Genomic DNA, 19,950 nt, shown 5'->3' on the forward strand with positions numbered 1-19,950 from the left:
CAGATGGTGGGGATCACTGCATTTTTTGGTAACCCCTGCACCCAGCTATAGTTTGCAAATAGTGAAGACTCAGCATATGAATTGGTTGGGCAGCTCTGGATCCTAAAGGCCTATTTTTGAATCCCAGGTTCACCACTTACTAGCTGTGTGACTTTGGGCAAGTTTCTTAATCTCTCTGGGCCTCAGTTTCCTCACTGGTAAAGAGGAGAAAAAGATGGTACCTTTTTCATAGATTGTAGGAAGGATTTAATGGGGCATTATTAACAAAGTGTCTGGGGAACTATCACCTGGGTTAGCCAGCTCCTAATACAGAACTTGGACCTAAGAGGCAATCAGTGAAGATTTTTTGAATGAATGAATGATCCCATTGTACCTGCTGTAATGAGGTTGAGGGGTAGAGTTCTTACAGTATGATTCTCAGTTACAGTCATTTGGCCATGTGTTCTGGAGTAATTCTTTCCCTCCATTCTTTATTCTTTTATTACCTGGCTCTGGTCTGATTGCCTGGTTCTAACTGGTTTATGGCATGCAGGCCTTTTTAGCAAATCTCTCTCAAGCCTCTATGAAAGCGGAAAGGGCATAAACATAAATATAGGACTTGGCCACGTTCCTCTTGAGCCCAGCTGAACAGAACTGGCTGATGGAGACAGCAGCATAAGTGACAGACAAAAACATGTTACAGGACCACTGGGTGAGGGTTTATTTGCCAGTTAGCTGAGAACACGTGCATTTGAGCAGCAAAGACAACCAGAAACTTCAGCAAAGAGAGCAGTTTGTCCACAGCAATGAGAGACGGTTTCTAGGAGATGGGGGCAAGGGCGCCCCTGCGGTATCAGAGCACATTGCTGACTGCCCACCTGCTGGTGCTGCTCTGGGTCTTCCCTGCCGGCTGGGCTGGCCCTGCTCTCGTGGTGGCCACTGGACCATGGTCAGGCCTGGCCTGAGGAGGCAGCAGGCATTCACTCCAGCCTCCAGGACCCACCCATGCTGAGGAACATCAGTAGCAGCCCGTGGGGGCGAGCACACAGGGCACACAGATGGTGCGGGGCACGCAGATGGTGCGGGGCATGCTGGGAGAGGGCGCACAAGGGTGACAGGAGGGAGTGGAGCGTCGGGGACAGGGCAACCTGCAGAAGAAAGGCATATGAGGCAGGATAAGAAAGAAGCCCAACGTGGCAACAAACCCAGCTGGCCCTGCCCCTGCCCTGCGTCCCTCTAACTCACCCACTGCACACCTTTTTCACTAATTTTCCTTCTATTGTCTTCACCTGTGTGGTCCCAGCAGCCTCCTAAGCCCACTCTTGCAGTTGCTATCACAATCAGCTCAGTGGCCAGAGTGATCTTCTACAGACAGAAATCTACTCATGTCTGTCCCCTGCCTAAAACTTTCAGTGGCTCCCATATGTGTTCAGGATGAAGAGCAACTTCCTTCAACTCAGTTGTCACCTCCTCCTTGAAGCCTTCCCTGATCTATCTGTTCAAATCCCCTATGATACCATGTACCTCCTTCCATAGTAATTTGTGACAATTCTATTATGCTCTGTCTCCCCACTGGGCAGCGAGGTCAGCAGCCATATATGTGTACCCACCCTGCATACCTGGCCTAGAGCAGGTACTTAGGAGGTGTTGAGTAAGATGAATTATCAATTAATGTAGGCATAATATATGGCAAAGGAGAAAGGATGATCTCAGAGGCTGACAGGTATGGCTCCAAACCAGAAACAACCCAACTAGGCATTGGATGGAGGCCAAATTGCCCAGAGGCTGACAGGCAGCCTGAGGACCACGTCCTGCCTGAAATGTGTTTCATTTGGCTGACACTGTATTTTTTTTTAATTGAAAATGTTTAAAAATCAAGAGAATTTAACACTTAAGAGAAATCCAGATTCCCAGCTTGCCTTGAACAATCAGAGATTCCAGCCATGCTAGATATGCATCTCACACAGTAGAAATGGCCCTGAGGGGACGGTGCCTGGACTGGACGAGGCAGAGCTCCCTGGTTCTCCACGGCCCTGCATGACCCATGTCACTCATGTACAGTAACTGCCTGGTCCTTGAAAAGCATTTAACTTCACAACTCTTGCCCTGGAGGATAAGACTCTGAATGGCAGGGAAACAAGGCTGAATGTCTACCCACCAGTAATCTGCCCACCAAGCCCACAGCCCGGAGGGGTCCTGTGCCCAGACAGCGAGCACGCCCTGCTGGTTCTACCCCTCAGCGCCTAGGGGCTGACACCTCCACTGCCCTGATTCCAGCCCTGCTCATTTCTTCCTCCCTAGACCACGGCCACGGTGCCCTGAACGGTTTGCCTGCCTGGGCTCTCTTCCCGCTCCTCAGTCCTTCCTGCTGCCATCTGTGCCATCTTCCTGGAGAGGAGCTTTGAGCTTTCGCTGACTGGGTCAAGGAAGATTTACTGAGCATCAACTGGGTGCCAGGTGCAAATAAAAATAGTTTGTATTATCTCTGAGCTCAAGGTGTTTTCCCTCTAGTGGGGAAGGTAGGCAGTTAAGCAAATTCTATCATTTCCTCCTAAAAATAACAAGTCGAGGCCTCCCAATTGCCTGTAAATTAAAGCCCTCCCTCCCAGCATGGCTTCCATGGTTCTCCATGAATGGGCCCCATCTGACCTTTGCTGTCCTCCCTTCACAGCTCATCACATAACCTACCTCTTGTCCTCCCAAGCGCTGAAAACTTTCCCCCAAGTCTGACCTCCAGTTGCCCACCTCCCTAGACTGATGGAAACAGTTGAGAGCAGACACCTTGCCGCCATCTATCTCAGTATTCCCCATGGCACCTGGCACGTGGTAGGCACTTGGAAGGACTCTGCTGGCCTGGAATGGGACAGAACGGTCTCTGGTGGGCCAGGTTTGGGATGGCAGCGTGAATACCTGCCTGACTTTCTTAGGCTCATACCAGCTTCCTAATTGCTTCCTCTGACAGAGTTCTAGCTTATGGGTAGATTTAGTGGCTTCCTATCGCCGCCTCCAACCTCACACATGCCTCTGTACAGCCGCGGCTGGGCCCACCTACTTGCAGTCCTCGCTGTCCAGCAGGCCCTGGTACGTGGCGATCTCGCCCTCCAGCCGGGCCTTGACGTCCAGCAGCACCTGGTACTCGTGGTTCTGCCGCTCCAGGTCACAGCGAATGTCAGCCAGTTGGGCCTCCACGTTGCTGATCACGCACTGCATCTGGGCCAGCTGGGAGCCACAGCGGGCCTCCGTCTCCGCCAGGGTGGACTCCAGGGAGTCCCTCTAAGGCAAAAGGAAAAACAAAATAACTGAGGAGCAGAACTATTTTCCAGACCTGGTTCAGAAAGATGCAAGAAGGGCCAAGTCTCTCTTTGGGGTTGGGAATGGCCCCTCCCTACCTGAGTCACTGTGGAAACTGAAGCCCAGAAAGGTCAAGTGACTTGTTCAAAATTAAGCAGCTGGTAAGTGACAGGTTTTGAACCCAGGTCTATAGGATTTTAAATCCCTTATTCCTTCTTCAGCCTTAGTCTGGCTTCAGACATTGAATCTGAGGTTCACCAGACTCTTCCCCTACAGCATCATTTAGATCAGTGGTTTTCAGCCCGTGCTGCATGTTAGACCGCATGGGAGCCCTAAAATTCCCTTTGCCCAGGCCCCGCCTCCAGAGACTGATTTCATTCATCCAGAATGGAACCTGGGCATGGGGATTTGTAAAAGCTTTACAGGTGGGGTGGAGAAGCATGGGTTTGAAAAGGCAAGCTTAGCAGAGAGCAAGTCTCCTTGGGGAGCTGTATTTGACAGTGTCCACCTAACCCATGTCAGATTTGAGACATGCCCCTTTTATCTCTGAGCTGGGTCTTGGGAAGAACCTCCCTCTAGGAGAGGTCAGCTGGGTGAGCATCTCTAGGGACTGAATCTGGGCCGCCGCCTCCTCCTCCTCTTCCTCCTCCCCCTCTCCTCTTTCTTTCTGGATGTCTGCACCCACGCTCAGTGCCACCTGGATCAGAGCCCAGCCCATAGCACTCACCAGGCTGTGCTGGGCCTGCAGTTCAATCTCCAGTGTGTTGACCGTTTCTCTCATTTCAATGATGTCTGACTGGTAGCTCTGAAGCTGCTCAGAGCTCATGGCCACCTGCTGGTTCAGCTCCTCCATCTGCAATGGGGGAGACAGGAGAAGGCTGGGAGTGCTTCTCAGGGATGCTAGGGAGGCCAGTCCACCTGCAAGAGGCCCACCTGCGTGTTGAACCATTCCTCCACATCCCTGTGGTTGGTCTCCACCAGGGTCTCATACTGACACCGCATCTCTTCCAGGATCCTGTTCAGGTCCACAGGAGGTGCAACGTCCACCTCAATGTTAAGGCGGTCCCCAAGCTGGCATCGGAGGGCACTGACCTCCTGAAAAGGCACAAGAGCCCCAGGCAAAGGTGAAGTCACAGAACCCTGGCCCACCTCTCCAAGGAGACATGGAACCAAAGATGCTAAAGGTCACTGTGTCAGAGGGGCCCTCTGCAGACTACATCCACTCTGCATGTCCCTGTGGTCGTCCAGCTCCAGCCCGACATCCCTGTGATGAGAGAGACACTCCAAGCAACACTTCCTGTCATGACAGCAGAAGCCAAGAGCAGCGTTCGGGTTTGCTGGATCCATCTGGGCTAAAATGGGAAACCCATGCCCCATATTCCCATCCAGCCTCCCAGCGTGTGTTCATCTGGGCACGAGGGCAGCAGGAACCTGGCCTCACTTGATTCAAGGTCCAAGTTGGAGCAGGCGTCTTCCCCAGGCTTGGCTGCCAGAGAGAAAAATTTGTCTCTGAGGCTGCTGGCGTGCGATGATCCCTCATTAGTGGCCTCTTGGTGGGGATCCCAGTTCTCAGATTTAAGTGAGTTGAGTCAGATGCCTTAGGGCACTTGGTGAGTGTATGATGAATGATGGTTCATTACTTTACACTGAAGCCTGCAGAAACCCAGCCAGGATTCAGAGGCACTTGTTCTTTCAAAACCCAAGTGAGAAGGTTGAGAGCCAACTCAGAGGAGAAAACACCACAGCTCAGGTGGGCTTTGCAGCACACAGGTGCCCAGAGTAGAGAGATTTCCTTCCGAAGGCCAGAGGTGAGGAAAGACCAGAAAGTAAAGGGTTGTCCTGTGGCTTTTTGATTAAGTATGTTATATGCAACTAGGAGAGAGGAACAGCGACAACGGGGACAGAAAAAAGAAAACCAGTGCACCTCAACTTTCCCTTGGAAGAGGTGGGGTCTTCCCCGGAAGTCTAGCCTGGCAGAGAGGGGCAGGCCGTCCTCGGGAGTCCTGGAACACAGCCGGGCTCTGGCCCTAGGGCAACACTCTAGCCTGGATATGGCTCTCATGGGAAAATGAAATGCAGTCACAAGCATTTGGCAGTCGCAAGTGTCCAGGCAATGTGGAAGGCAAGGTCGCCTGCATTTCCAAGCACCGACCGAGGAACAGGTGCTCCACACCCAAGACCTCACTCAGGCTCTCAGCAGTCCTGCAGTGCTGCTGTCCTGTTTCCCAGATGTGGAGGCTCAGAAGGTTAAATAAGTTGGGCAGTCGCAGAAACCATACTTGGCAGGTCTGGGAATTTCAACCCATGTCTAACCAACCCAAAGCCCCAGGTTCTTCCCGCTCTGCTTCCCAGGGCCATCTCAGCTTGACTTCAGGGCTCACCTCTTCATGGTTCTTCTTGAAGCACAGCAGCTCCTCCTTCAGGGACTCCACCTGCATCTCCAGGTTGGCCTTGCACAGGGTCAGCTCATCTAGGATCCTGCGCAGGCCGTTGGAGTCAGCCTCCGCCAGCTGCCGCATGGCCAGCTCGGTCTCATACCTGTGCAAGGACAGAGTGAGCCACTGAAAGGTGAAACTGAATGCAGAACTCGGGCAGGACCTCAAAATACTGGAGGCTTTTCCAACTCTCTACAAAACTAATGGAAAGCTGCCCCAAGGATGGGCAGGGAGAGGATGCACCCCTATCCCCTGACCAAACTCACTTGGTCCTGAAGTCATCAGCAGCCAGCTTGGCATTATCAATGTGCACAACCAACCTGGTGTTCTCTGCCTTGGTGCACAGAACCTGGGGGCCAAGGCACACAGAGGGAGTTAGTCCAGGATGAGAAGAAGGAAAAAGAACCCAGATGAGGAAAAGATGGTAGCTGATGGGCAGCCTAGCAGCCATTGCTGTAGAAGCCCCTTTTCCCTGGAACTTGTGGGGATATGTAGTAAACTACTTGTGCTTGGAGAACATGAGATTTATTTTTTAAGCACCTTTGTCTTCATAAATCCAAATACCCCATTTTGGATGCAATGAACAATGTGGAAGAAAAGAGTTTCATTAAGCCTAATCATTCACCTGACAGAAGGGTCCTTAGCAAGTGCTAACATTTACTGAAAACTCAGCACATATTGGGGACAGTGCTAAACACTTTCCCTACATCAATTCATGGAATCCTCTTGACAGCCGCATTAGGTATAAAGACCATTATTATCCCCATTTTACAGATGGGGAAACTGAGGCCTAGGGAAATTTCCTCCCAAAGTCTTACAGTCATTCAATGGAAGAACTGAGACTAGATCCAGGTCTCTCCACAGTAAAGGCTTTGACTGAGCCCTCAAATTATGAGACAATCCTATGCCCTAGGGAAGTCTCTTTTCCCTGAACATATCTTAATAGGGTAATGAGACTCAAATCTAAAATGCCAGCTCTTCTGCTTGCTCTCCCAGTGAGTCTATTCACCACTTGCCCTCACCTTCTGCTGCAGCTCCTCAATGGTCCCAAAATAAGCCTGATAATCAGGACACATGGTGGACACTTGAGACTGGCAGGCCTCTTGGATCTTGCTCTCCAGGCTGGCATTCTCCTGCTCCAGCTGATGTACCTTCTCCAGGTAGCTGGCCAGGCGATCATTCAGGACCTGCATGGTCTCCTTCTCGTTGCCATTGAAGGACCCTTCACAGTACCAGCTGCAGGTACTCACAGAGCTGGAGATGCCACTGGCTGGCCGGCAGCTGCTAGGCCAACAGGAGCTGGGTAGGTAGGTCTTGGGGAGATAGCTAGCTGGCCGGTAGGTGGTGGGCATGCAGATGGAAGACACGCATGTTGTGGGTTGGCAGGCATAACCCAGACACAGTTCAGGCCGGCAGCTTATGCTACTGGAGCAGACAGAGGGGGGCCGGGGGCCACTCTTGATGGAGGCTGGTGAGCAGTTGGACGTCATGTTGGGGAGTCCCCTTCTCTTCAGCTGCAGCCACCTGGATCACCAATGTCTACAAACCCCACTCTGTTCAGGGCCCTTTTATACCCATGAAGTGAGGGGGCTCATACAGTGGTGTTGATGTTTATACTCCACCCAGAAGAGGCTGCTAATTAATTTGTAATTTGGTTTCCAATAAGGAGTTCCTTTCCTCATAAAAGAGGCCAAGCTTGTCATTTGGCTAAAGCAAGACTCCAGGCTGCTATCATTGATCACCAGCAGAGAGTTCCAGGACACATCTTCAAAGAATTCAATTCCACTCCTGGGCCCTCATTACCAGGGTGGGGCTGCCAGGGGCTCACAGCGTCCTGGCCCTGTACCACCAATGACCCTGCCAGCTGCACCCCCATTTGCGCCAGTGCTGGGAAAGGCCACAGTTCTGTGGGGCAGCAGCCACCCCTCTTAATGAGAACATTCCCTGTGGGAAGAGACTGGCCCTTAATGAGGAGACGTGTGGGTGACAGAAGCTACACCGATACTGGTGGTGGCATAAATCCAGGGAGAGAGGAAAAAGAGCCTTACGCTTCTAGACATGCACCATCTCCTTACCCAGGGGAAGAAATGCTGTCAGCGGGGAGGACCAACTCAGGACATGGACAGAAAGCCTAAGCATCAGGGACATCTTTCCAAGTGGATGCTATTGAGAAACAGACGTCAGGACCCCACACTGGGATAAAGAGATCTGTGTCAGGAACATCTCCATGAGGCAGACACTCTCTTGACCATCTCCAGATCCTCCCCTGTGCACATAAGGAGTCTTCAAGAGTTTAATTGTTTGTTGAATAGGCTGGAACATGCCCTGCTTTCGCTTTCTGCAGTGGAGAGCTCTCTTCGGGGCCTCAGAGGCGGGGAGCAGTGTGCATCAGCTCCCCGGAGAAGTGACACTCTGCAGCCCTGGGATGAGCTAAGCCAGGAGGCCAGGAGCAGCTGTCTCCAATTACAGAAGCCTTGCGTCTTCCTTAAGAAAACAACAGGCCAGACCAGTGGTTTTCAGTTTTGCCTGTAATACTTGTGGGCTTATCCATTTCATATTTAATGTGTGTGTGTTATATAGCCACCTTTTATTCATTAATCTTCTCAATATAATATTGGGGTTTAAGTACTTGTCTTATTTTTCATATCCCTCTGGAAGTGTTGATGAAGGAGCAGAGAAGGGAAAATGCCACCCAGCCCTATTCCCCAAAAATTTGTTGCTTAAGAAAAGTCAGGATAGAGATGCTACCTTCTAACTTGCTGTGTGACCTTGGGAAAGTCACTTTACCTCTCTGGACCTCAGTTTCCTCATGCAAACTGGAAGAGTTGGATTAAGTCATCTCTCAGTTTGATTCCCTGCAACAACCGTAAATTCCAGTTGCTTTGTCTGGATTAACTGTTTGGAGAAGTCAGTGGCATCAGGTGGATGAGGTGTGACAGCAAAACCAGCTAGATGGAATGGGACTCATCAGACCAGAATCCAAAATCATACTCAGCACCAACAGACTCTGTACACATACTGGATGCTTTGCATTAATTTTCCTATTTAATCCTCACACAAAAACCGTGTAAGATCATTGTTATTGTAACAAGGTGCAGCAGTGGTTCTCAAAGCGTGGCCTCCAGAACAGCAGTGTCAGCATCACTCGGGAACATCTTAGAAGTGCAGTTGCTCAGGTCCACCCCAGACCAAGTGAATCAGAAACTCTGAGGCTGGGGTCCAGCCATCTGCGTGTAACAATTCTCCAGGCAGTTTTGAGAACTGCTAAGGTATAGGAGCATATATACCTTAACACCTGCCACCAGAATTCCTCTTGCAGAAAAAACTGTCTTTACATCATAAAACAATGAAGAAGTTCTTGGGGTAAAAGATGGGACCCCAAGTGCTTTGAGTTGGCTTCCAAGGCATCAGAGAGAGGAAGGGGAGAATTTGATGTTCCCAGGACTATCATGGAAGGAAGGGGTGAGGAGGAGAGGGAGACAGGAGTGAGGAAGAGAAACACCAGGAAGGTGGGGAGGGACTGTGTGATGCAGTCGCACCCCAGGGTCCCCGAGAGATCGTCAGCAAGGTCCACTAAGTTCAAATGCCTGGCATGAGCCCTGTTTCACAGATGAAGGAAGGACTGGGCATCACGTCGGAGCGGATGCAATGAAGGAGAGCAGCAGTGCTCAAAGCCCCAGAGGACCAGGGGCCCAGCCAACACACCAGTTGACCTGGGGAGGAAGTGGGGGAGGCTAGCCCCAGGGGAAGAGGGTGCACAGACAGTTTTCAAACCCAGGTCTATCTGAATTCAAAGCCCTTCCCCACCCTCTCTGAGGACAAAGCAAAACTCTTGGGCTAATGAATTTACTAGAAAATGGAGATGGGGAGAAGGGACAATCATGCAAAGGGAGCCAGGAAAGTGGGAGGAAGCAAGGAAGAAATACTGAGAGCTGGTGCTCAGTAGGTCCAGGATGAAGGGCCTATTCAAATAAGGCAGGTAGGAGACATGCTGGGACCTGGCTCCTTCCCTCCATTATTTGAAAAAACAGAATGACCCCTGAGAAAAGACTTACAACAACTGAACATAGGTAGTTCTACCATCCAAAAAGCCAGGTTGCCAACCTGCCCATACACAGCACCTCCCATTACTTTTTAGTGTTTTGTAATTAAATGTAAACAGAAGGATCACTGTACATTGAGAAAAGTTTCCAACATTAAAAACAGACAAAGCAAAACAAGCAAATGAACAGAACAGTGAAGAGGAAATTGGGGAAACTAACACAATGCAGAATCCGAAACTATCTAATAAGACATGTATCCTGCCACCAGAATTCCTTTTGCAGAAAAAACTGTCTCTACTGAAAAAACAATTAAGAATCTTAAAACTGTAACTCAACCCTGTAATAACCTCAGGGATGAGTATAACAGTTGCATTCTTGAAATGAGAGCCAAATGTTATAAATGAGGAACAAAGAACAAAAATAGCTCTTTGGAATTAAAAATACGATGACTGAAATTAGAAATTCAGTTCAGATGTTTGGAACTAAAGGAGAGAGAGAAGCCAGAGAAATAGGCAAAAGTACAATATAGGGATCAGAAAGGACAGGCACAGAGCTGCACTGAGCCTCTGTAGTCCCAGCTGTCTTGCAAGAGGCCTGGCTACACCCTGGAATCACTTGCAGACTCTTTTAGAATCCCAACACCAGGCCATATCCCAGACCAACTAAGTCAGGATTCTGGGGGTCAGACCAGGCATACATATTTTTTAAAGCTCTCCAGGTCATTCCACTGGGCAGCCAAGGTGGAGACTCTCTGACTGAATGGAAACAGCCTTCTAATAAAAAAGCAAAATAAGTGTAGTAAATAGAGACAGGGTCTGGTTAGCTCCATCTTGGAGGGAGTTAGGATAGGTTTAGAAGGGGTTTGTAGACAAGGAACGCCATAACGAGGAATAGTGTAGCTTATGTAACAGTTACCTGGAGACATTGTGTTCAAGGGCATCCTTGTACTGCGTGCTGACTGTGGCTTCCCCCACTGACTTGGCTCCGAGTCAGGATTAGAGAAGTCATGTGACTGCATAACCACCTGGCTGGCCTGGTTTCCCCTGGGCACTGCTGCTTGGAAGGAAGCCTTGGAAATGAACCCCTGGGCAGGGAAAAGGTGAATGCCCACTGTCAGAGCAACCCAGGCATCCAGCTAAAACAGAGAATCCACAATAGTGACCGGTTTCCACATGGCCAGTGTATGCTCGGCAAACTATTAGGGAACTTATAGCCTAGCAAATTCCATGTTCTCTACTCCACAGAGGAGGAGACGGAGGCTCAGGAGGGGCCACCTGCAAGAGCTCCCACAGGCTGTACATGCAGGGGCCGGCACTTGAATGCAGGCTGGTCCGACTCCATGTTCATCCCACTAATGCCATGGTCCCCTTTAGCTGGGCTTCTCCCACTGCTGAGGTGGGAAGGAAAAGAGGCAGTGAGTGAGCATCCCTTCTCTCCCATCCCAAAGCCTCCCCCTGATGAGGGTCAGCCCTGCCCCTCGCACCACATACACTGCCTGGCACTGGCTCGGTAAGGGTTTGTTGAACTGAATGATCATGAGCCATCATCCTCCTAGGGGGCTTGAGCCTCAGGAAAACCAGCCAAGGTATTCCAGGAAGGCCAAAGCTAGGGTGGTACCGTGTGCCAGGAGTGAGCCCAGGCCCTCCTTTCCAGAGGGTTAGAAGGGGGAGGATTCTCAAACTGAATCAGGGTGCATTATACCGGCACCCCTCAGGGGGCAGGGGTCTCAGGCCTGCTTTGGTCGACATCTTTCCCAATCTTGCCTGCACCTTGGGGCCATCTTATAACATCACTGGGTTCCTCGGCAGTGTTCTTGCCATCTTCTGAAAAGCACATGGCCATCTGGGGACAACCTGCCTGCCTTTGTATCTCAAGTTTTGCCTTCATCCTCCACTGCCCGTTGGGATTGATGGAGCTTGGTATTTGCCTGTCTAGGGGGAGGACACTCTGGACATGAATGAGAGCCTTTGGGCCAAGATGCTGGAGGCTCCAACTGCCATGCAGAAATGCTTTGGTGCCCAGAGTCACTGTGGGCATCGTCAGATGCCAAGGGCACGTGGGACACGAGGAGTCTCTAAAGGACAAGACTCTCTGAATTGTAGGTGGAAGTCACAGCAGTGGACTCTCTCTCCCGTCTCCTGCTTTTGATGGGGTGTGGGTCTGAAGGGAATTTGCTGAGCTGGAAAGCTGCATGAAAGGATTGCTGGGGAGTTGGGGCCAATGTAAACACACTTCTAAAAGTGCCCTGAGTGTGGGACTACATATTGCTGCCCTTACAAGGACCGCAGGTATGGGGCTAAAGTGGCCTGAAATGCTTCTCGTTATGCTGGTCTCAGCTTTATCCGCCCTCCTCTGGAATCCCAGGATGACTGTGCGTACCAAGCAGGAGAGGTCTGGTCTCCATGTTGGAATCCTGGAGTAGGGTCTTTGTCAGGAAAGCTGAGTAGAAAGCCCCACGGTAGACTTCTACCCATTCCATCAGGGCATGGGACCCTGTCATCCCCAAGGTCATATGAAGCCAAATAGCTCCCCATTCATCTACTCAAGAGTCACCCCTCTTCACCCAGCCCAGACATAAACCAGCAATGCCAGAATGGTACTGGTTAGGTATCCAGAGCCAGAGCAAATGAACTTTATTGTTCCACCAGCAGAAGCCCTCTACTGCATTTTAGAACCCACTGCAGCAGCACCCAAAGGAAAGCCTGACCCATGAGGCAGTCTGAGAAGAGAGACCCTGGACCACCACTGAAATGATGAGGAGTTGAGGCCTTCAGGGGCAGCCAACCTTAGTGACAGGCTTTGAGCAACTTTAAGGCATGTATTCGCAGTAAGCCCTCTCAGGGCCAGGCCCTGGGCCTGGGCTCTATATGAAAAAAGGAGATTGGGCTTTAGGGTTAGGGCTGAATAGAAAGCCAATTCCAGCCCTGGAGGCAATGGCCTTGGCTTTTGAGGCCAGTCTCTCTCAGAGTCGGCCCCTTGGACAGGGCACACAAATGGGGCGGGGGCTGCAGACTGTGCGTGCTGCACCAGGACCACAGGAGGCCGCAGGGAGACGGGGGAGGCATGACTTGGAGGGCGAGTGGTCAGGTGCACATGGGGTGCAGAGGAGCCTAGGAGAAAGAGGAAGGTCAGATTAGTGTGATTTTCCAATTGCTGTTTTCAATAACTCAGAGCACCTTAAATATCACCTAGTCCTGCCCCTTGTTTTACCAAGAAGAAACTGAGGCTCTGTAGAGAAAATGGAAATTCCTATGATCAGGATTCTCACCTGACCCTGGTCCACTAGCTCGCTACACACATGTGGGCAATGCATTGTTATTGACTCTATATGAAAGAGCTCCACTCAGTGCTCTGGGCTGCATGGCTGCAGGAGAGCAGAGAGGCTAGAGTGGTGGCAGCGTGGAAGACTAGAGACTAAGAGGGCTTTGGAGGTGGAGAGCCCGGAGGCAGAGACTGGCTTGCTGCATGCAGACCTGCCCTGAGGTGGATAGGATTCTAGCACTTGACCTGCCACCATGGGAATAAAGCTGGGCATAAACCCTTGCACCCCAAGAAAGTTCCATTGTCATTTTTTGGTCCCACCAAATCAAGAGGGAACTTGCTCGGGGCTGAAACCCACTGGCAAGACCGGCTCCAAGAGAAAAGGTACCTGCCAATGTCATATGATGAATATGCAATAAGACCAGAACTAAAACCCAGAGCTCCTGACTCTAAATGCTGGCTCTTCTCAGGCACCATGCTGTCTCCGGGTACTCACTTGCAGTCCTCGCTCTCCAGCAGCCCCTGGTACGTGTTGATCTCACCCTCCAGCCGGGCCCGCACGTCCAGCAGCACCTGGTACTCCTGGTTCTGCCGCTCCAGGTCACCCCTGATCTCGGCCAGCTGGGACTCCACGCTGGTGATCATGCGCTGCAGCTGGGACAGCTGGGAGCTGTAGCGGGCCTCGGTCTCCGTTAGCGTGGACTCCAAAGCATTTCTCTGTGAAGGCAAGGATTATGTAGAGAAAAAGAAGGTTAGAGGTCAGAGAAGGAAACAAAGAAGATGCACTTAATCTATCTGGGTTTCAGTGAGTCCCCAAAATCCAAGAACAAAAGCTCAGAGACTCAAAGCCCACTCTGAGCCAGGATGAACCACCATCAAACATCTATCTCCTTTGAGATAGCCAATTAGGCCCCAGAGCCTCCTTGATATACAAAGCTTCTCCCCTGTTAATGATATTTCCAAGTAACTAATCATCACTCAGAATGAATCTGAAGCCACAGACTCAGGAGCTGCCGCCAGGACATGTTAGTTGCTCTAGGTGTTCTGTCTTCTACCACTGGGACATTCGTGAATGGGGGCAGGGCCCTCATTCTCTCTTCTCTGCACAGAGAATGCCTGGAGCCTGCCTGTGTGGTCAGAGCATGGAAGCTAGAGGACTCGTGTGCTGCTAGGCTTGGTCTCCCAAGCAGCCCCACTCTAGCCTAGGGCTCACCGTGCTGTGCTGGGCCTGCAGCTCTATCTCCAGGGCATTGACCGTGCGTCTCAGCTCAGTGATCTCCACCTGGCAGGACTGCAGCTGCTCCGAGCTGGACACCACCTGCTGGTTTAGCTCCTCGGTCTGAAACACACACACAGTACCTAGTCAGGAATATGGGGGACTCAGCCACAGAGGCCTACAGAGCCACTTAGCCTCAAGAGCCAAGAAGGACCTTCCACATCACCCAGTCCAGCCCATTCATTTCATCCTTGAGGACCCTCTTGGTTAGAGGATAGCAACCTGCCCCAGGTGCTCAGGGAGGTTGAAGCAGAGCCAGGACTCAAACTCAGCATCTTGATTCAGAGCCTCAGGCTCACTTCTCTGTGACCCACCCTGTGTCTCTGTTGTGCTGACTCCATTTCCAGGTACCTACCTGGGTGTTGAACCAATCTTCAGCATCCTTGCGATTATTCTCCACCAGGGTCTCATACTGACACCTCATCTCTTCCAGAACACGGTTCAGGTCAACAGGTGGGGCTGCATCCACCTCGACACTGAGCCAGTCGCCAAGCTGGCAGCGCAGTGCATTCACTTCCTATGGCACAGACCGGAGTCAGCACTAACTTTCCCGGCTGGCTGCCTCATCACCCTCCTCCCCCTCACCTCCCTGCCCACCAACTTCCCAGGCTCACCTGCTACCCATGCTAACTGCTCCCCGTGCTCACCTCCTCGTGGTTCTTCTTAAGGCACAGCAGCTCCTCCTTCAAGGACTCCACCTGGGCCTCCAGGTCAGCTTTACACAAGGTCAGATCATCCAGGATCCTGCGCAGGCCATTCATGTCTGACTCCACCAGCTGCCGCATGGACAACTCCATCTCGTACCTGTGGGCACGTCACAGGGCACCTGAAGCTGCCCTTCCTTTTTAGATCTAGTCAGATCCCACCCCAGGCTGTTCTGGTGCTGTGTGTCCCACCTCAGTGCCTCAGTGACTTAGTGCAGCCAAAACTCTGACTGTGGGCATCACCAACAGCCATTTCTACCAGCCCCCAACCAAGGGTTAATCAGGACAACTCACTTGGTCCTGAAATCATCAGCAGCCAGCTTGGCATTGTCAATCTGCACCACCAGCCTGGCATTCTCTGACTTGGTGCACAGGGTCTAGGGACATAAAAAAGTGACTTCAGTGAAAGGAAGGACAGTCTGCTGTCTACAGTTCCCCAAAGCTAGCCGGGGCTGCCTTTGGAGGGAGAGAGTCATCCATCCCTGGACTCCTGGCTTCTGAGGCTCATGAAGGCTTACAGATGTAGGGCTCAGGGCAGGAAGCCTAAGGTCCCTTCCAGTGTGGAGCACCTGTGACCCATACCCTGGGCTACAGAGGGAGGCATGGAAATGCTGATGGAAAGCCCTGGCACGGTGACTTCCTCTTCCTGCTGCCCAGGCTACTGGGCGCCCAGGGCAGGTCACTAACAGCAGTGTACTCTGTGATTCCCTGGTCAAATATGGTCCCTCTCAGGAGCCAGCTGGGACTCTCAGGGGATATGGCCAGGGCAAGAAGAAAACTTCCGACAGGTTTTCCTTCCCTGAGTTAGTTACAGGAAACCTGATCTGCACCAGACACATCAAATCTAACCCCTTCACCTTAAAACAGAGAAATTAAAACTCAGAGAGGTGGGCTACACTACCAAAGGTCACACAACCAATTGGTTCATAGACCCGTCTGTTCAATCTCTAGCTCCACTAACTGCCAATGGATCACCTTGAATAAGTCATGTAACCAGCCTGAGACTCCATGTTCTCATCTGTAAAATGAGCTGATGATACCTCCCTCACAAGATTACTGGGAGGAGCAAATGAGGCCACAGATGCGAACATTCTCTGTGACCTCTGACGTGCCTCATGGGGGCAGAGCCACCACCACTGATGTTCTGGCTTCCAGCCCGGTGCTGGTGACATCAGGTTCCTGGGCCACCAAAGCTGCTGGGGACCTCTCACCTTCTTCTGGAGCTCCTCGATGGTCCGGAAGTAGGACCGGTAGTCGGGGCACAGATAGGGCACCTGCTGTTCACTCCACTCCCGGATGCGGTTCTCCAGGCTGGCATTCTCCTGCTCCAGCTGGCGCACCTTCTCCAGGTAGCTGGCCAGGCGGTCGTTCAGGCACTGCATGGTCTCTTTCTCGCTGCTGGTGAGGATGCTCTCCCCGAACCAGCCCCCACCCATGCTGTAGCTGGTGGCAAAGCCTCCGGAGGGGAGGCAGAGAGCAGGGAGGCAGCCGGAGGCCCTGCAGCTGCTCCTGCCTGGCCCAGCTGAGCACGAGGAGAAGCTCCAGGCTCCACGGGAGAGGCTGGGGAGCCTGCAAGAGCGACTGGAGTAGGTCGTGGACACACGAGCAGAGCCCCCACTGGCCCCTCCCGGGCCCTTGAAAGATGTGGAGGAGAAGCTGGCCTTGGGGCACTTGGAAGCCATGGCCGCAGCAGCCCAGACACAGGTGATAGATCTTGGAGGCCAGACACCCCCAGTGCAAGAAGCTGCTCCTCACCCCGGGTTTATATCTCTGCCCCAGTGGGCGTTGGTCTCTACAAAGTGTTTTTTCCTCATTAAAGTTAATACCACTTTCTATCAGAACCCCTCACTAACCTGTTATTAACTTCCCATGAACATTTCCTGGCCTTGTAAAAGGGAGCCCCGTTGGACTGGTGGCCACATCAAGACTCCTCATCACCAGCCCATGGTGTTGGGAAGACCAAGCCTCCATCAGTTCTTCAAAGGCGCCTGTCCTCAGAGCCCAGACCTCAGTCTCCTCCATACAGGGTGTGGGAGTCCTACCACAGGCTTGACTTTCTCCAGAAATGTCTTCTTTTATGGGCCCAGGGAGGAGAGGAGGCCTCTGGGTTGGCAACAGATGACAGAAGAGTGAGCCCCACTGGCTGCCCCCAGCCTCTCCTCCCTGGAAATGCTGTCCCCGCACAAAGGACATGGCTGAGCTGAGAGCCTAGCTGAGCCTCCCTGGGTGTTTGTGTTTCCCACGCGTGTGAGAACAGGGCTCCACCCAAGCCCTACTAAACCGTAGCCTCCTAGGAACATGCTTGGGTCTCAACAAGGGCCACCCTGGAGCCACAGGGCTCAGGGAAGCCACAGCAGCAAAGACTCGGGAAGCCCCGTGCTGTGTGTACAGCCCCAGGGGTACATGGGTCCTCAGGCAGGGCCCACACCTATGCTGCCCAGAAGGGGTTTCTGTCCCCCACACAGTCCGTTAATAACAGCCATCATTCACTGAACACTTAGCACCTGCCAGGCCCCCTGCTGAGCTCTCTCCACACATTCTCTCCTTCACGTCTCACCACAGCCTCGAGATTGGCACCAATATCCCTTTCTAACAGGATTTGAATGCCCGTGGCAGTGGTGGGTGGCTGGTCCACTGGTCCTCCACTCAACGGAGGTCCTCGGATTGTCTTGTATTTCAGCACTATCTTCCCAGGAAGACTGGACGTTCGTGGGGGCAAGGACCGACCCCATACTTCTTTTTGAAATTCCATAGTGTCAAGCACAGTGTTGGACTTCTAGGTGTCTCTGGATGAATGGGTGAATACTTGGCCCATGGTGAATAGTGCTAAGTAAGGAAGCAAAGAAAGGATTTTGAGAGAAAGGGATCATAGAAATCAAGGGAATGAGAAAGGAAGGGGAAAGTGGGTACGGAGCCAGGAGGGAAAGATACTTCCAAAGTCAGTCTTATTGTCCCTCCTCTTACAGAGGAGGAAACCGAGGCTCACAGACGGAAGGCAGTTAGGCGTCTCCGTGCAGGTGAGCAGAACCCTGCCAGACTGTCCAGTCCCTCTGGCAGAGAACAAAATACTCTCTGGGTCAGAAGCCTTTCTTATGGCTGCCCATAAGCCAATTCAATGCTGAAGGTGTGGCTAAGAAATCTTGATAAGTTGTTGTAGATAATTTTATGAAACACATAATATTGTTAAAAAACACAAAATATTGCACATGGCCTGCAAATTGCTCTGGTCTGTTTTCATTCTTTCTTAGCATTCTTCCTCATAAAACGAATTACCTAGACTCCTTAGCAGCAAAACTAATGTTGTTAAAAAATATCCTAATAATATTACCTACAGGACCTTTGTACTCTGCTCAGATGGGATCTGTGCTGCCCCCAGAACCTGCCATGGATTCACAGAGCCATGTTCTAAAATACCCTCTGCCCTCGTTCCTTCTCCTGCCCATTCTTCAAGGTTTCCATCAATTCCAAGTCTACCCTGAGCCTTCCCTGGTGCCCCCAGCTCTCAGTGACCTCTCCCGGCCCTGAGAACCTGAAAGCCTGCCCCGCAGCCCACACTTGCCATCCCCGATGCTGTGTGGTAGTATGTGGGGTTGCCCCCTCAGCTCTGCTGTCAGCTTCTTGGGGATCATGCCTGTTAGCCACTATTTGGTCCAGCTGCTTCCCCCACCCATACTTTTCATTAGATACCCACATCGGCACTGGGTCTGCCCCGAACAGGTTGTTCATAGGTATCTATTGACTGATTAATTGATCTGAATATGTGTGAATGAGAAAGATAGCCAGAGATACTATATGGAAAGTACAAACAAGATCAGAACAACTTTGAAATAGTGCATTATATTCACTCTGGGGAAGTTTAATACAATTTAATGTTTTGCACACCTCTCTCTTGATGTCAAGAAAAGAGCAATGACATGGGAGTCACAAGGCCTGAGAGGGCCTCCTAAAGATGCCACTTGCTGGGCCACTGCCAAGCCCACAACAGTGTTGAATTCTCATTTGCACATCAGTTAGTGACTTAAACTGGAATTCAGTTAAAGGTGGGTGTGAGGGTGAGAACAAGAGGGGTTCCTTAACCAGTGCAGATGCTCTGAGCAGTGTAATAAAAAGCGAGAAGAAGCTGCATAAATAAAATGCCCACAACCACCCAGAGCTGTCTGAGTACATGAGATGAGGCTGTGAATGCGTTCTGTGAACTGTAGAGTGCTCATGAAAAGGAATGCTATACAGTGTGAGGAGTCGACCAAGTGATTATCTGCCAGGTCACAACCCTGAGTGGTCTGTCTGCTCCAACACAACAGCAAACAGCTTGAACTGTGGCCAGAATAGAAGGCTCAGTCCACTCCCCAGGCCCTGGCTGTTGCATGCATCCCTGGCTGTTTTCATTTCCACCAGGATGGGATGGGATGCATTCTGTACACGCCTGGCCCCCACCTCCCTGAGCTTCCAGGCAGAGCAGGGAGGTGCAGCCTCAGGCCCCAGAGCAGGAGTACAGCGCACAGAGAGTGGCAGGGCAGGGGTAAGATCATGTGGACTGACCCATTTCCCAGCCTCTTGCCCCAAAGCTGAGTGGACTCTCTGTGGCCGAAGCCTTTGGGTTCACTGTCCAGCTCTGAAGGTGCTGCTGACCAACAGCATTCTTCTGTGTAAAAAAGCTTGGGCCCACCCAATGAGGTTTTCCGTTCCCCACTCTCAGACCGGGGACTCTTGTTTTACCACCAGCACTCATCGCTACCACTTCCTGAGTGCTGTACACACATCATCCCATTGGAGTCTCCCAGCAACCCCATTTCACAAATGAACCAGAGAGGTCATGTGATGGAACTCAGCACCCACTGCTGGGCACAGAGCCAGGCCCAGCATGGGATGCTCTGGTTATGCCTGTGTGCATCTTCCCCTAAGCTCTGAGAAAAGTTTGCTGGACCTCTGGCCTGTCCAGCAGGTGGACAGATTCATTTTGG

General features: G+C 51.6%; 2 protein-coding genes and 1 long non-coding RNA gene across 4 annotated transcripts in view; 1 reads left to right on the forward strand and 2 right to left on the reverse strand.

The window, feature by feature from the left end:
- Positions 1 to 2,478, forward strand: part of LOC140849144 (uncharacterized) — a 23,964-nt gene extending 21,486 nt beyond the window's left edge. Inside the window, exon 3 of the long non-coding RNA XR_012130769.1 lies at positions 2,281 to 2,478. This is a non-coding gene — a long non-coding RNA (uncharacterized lncRNA). The remainder of the gene's footprint in view (positions 1 to 2,280) is intronic.
- Positions 270 to 7,233, reverse strand: KRT32 (keratin 32). 2 transcript variants are annotated; one of them, XM_017654062.3, is made up of 7 exons: positions 6,728 to 7,233; positions 5,972 to 6,054; positions 5,652 to 5,808; positions 4,204 to 4,365; positions 3,998 to 4,123; positions 3,032 to 3,252; positions 270 to 1,127 (listed from the first exon to the last, which is right to left on the reverse strand). In XM_017654062.3, the coding sequence occupies exons 1-7, from the start codon at positions 7,193 to 7,195 to the stop codon at positions 998 to 1,000; spliced, it is 1,347 nt and encodes a 448-aa protein (XP_017509551.2). In that variant the 5' UTR covers positions 7,196 to 7,233; the 3' UTR covers positions 270 to 997. The 2 variants fall into 2 exon arrangements, with proteins under 2 accessions (XP_017509551.2, XP_073091692.1); XM_073235591.1 differs by having other exon boundaries at positions 1,013 to 1,127; positions 3,028 to 3,252.
- A 5,118-nt stretch (positions 7,234 to 12,351) lies between these two features.
- On the reverse strand, positions 12,352 to 16,739 carry KRT35 (keratin 35). The gene is made up of 7 exons (XM_037019738.2): positions 16,201 to 16,739; positions 15,284 to 15,366; positions 14,933 to 15,089; positions 14,641 to 14,802; positions 14,223 to 14,348; positions 13,506 to 13,726; positions 12,352 to 12,858 (listed from the first exon to the last, which is right to left on the reverse strand). Exons 1-7 carry the CDS (start codon positions 16,669 to 16,671, stop codon positions 12,711 to 12,713), a joined length of 1,368 nt encoding a protein of 455 aa, XP_036875633.2. The 5' UTR covers positions 16,672 to 16,739; the 3' UTR covers positions 12,352 to 12,710.
- Positions 16,740 to 19,950: the final 3,211 nt, after the last annotated feature.

This window comes from Manis javanica, chromosome 4 (assembly GCF_040802235.1).
Source record: "Manis javanica isolate MJ-LG chromosome 4, MJ_LKY, whole genome shotgun sequence".
Lineage (NCBI taxonomy): Eukaryota > Metazoa > Chordata > Mammalia > Pholidota > Manidae > Manis > Manis javanica.

What these genes read in the sequence shown, in the direction of transcription:
- KRT32 (XM_017654062.3), bottom strand. Translation starts at nt 7,195, where the DNA reads ATGACGTCCAACTGCTCACCAGCCTCCATCAAGAGTGGCCCCCGGCCC. An exon ending in TTGAGGAGCTGCAGCAGAAG is followed by an intron (nt 6,055 to 6,727) that starts GTGAGGGCAAGT and finishes CTTGGCCCCCAG; the next exon opens with GTTCTGTGCACCAAGGCAGA. An exon ending in TGCAGGCCCAGCACAGCCTG is followed by an intron (nt 3,253 to 3,997) that starts GTGAGTGCTATG and finishes CTTTTGCCTTAG; the next exon opens with AGGGACTCCCTGGAGTCCAC.
- KRT35 (XM_037019738.2), bottom strand. Translation starts at nt 16,671, where the DNA reads ATGGCTTCCAAGTGCCCCAAGGCCAGCTTCTCCTCCACATCTTTCAAG. An exon ending in GCTGATGATTTCAGGACCAA is followed by an intron (nt 15,090 to 15,283) that starts GTGAGTTGTCCT and finishes ACGTGCCCACAG; the next exon opens with GTACGAGATGGAGTTGTCCA. An exon ending in CTGGAGAGCGAGGACTGCAA is followed by an intron (nt 12,859 to 13,505) that starts GTGAGTACCCGG and finishes TCTTTCTCCTAG; the next exon opens with GCTCCTCTGCACCCCATGTG.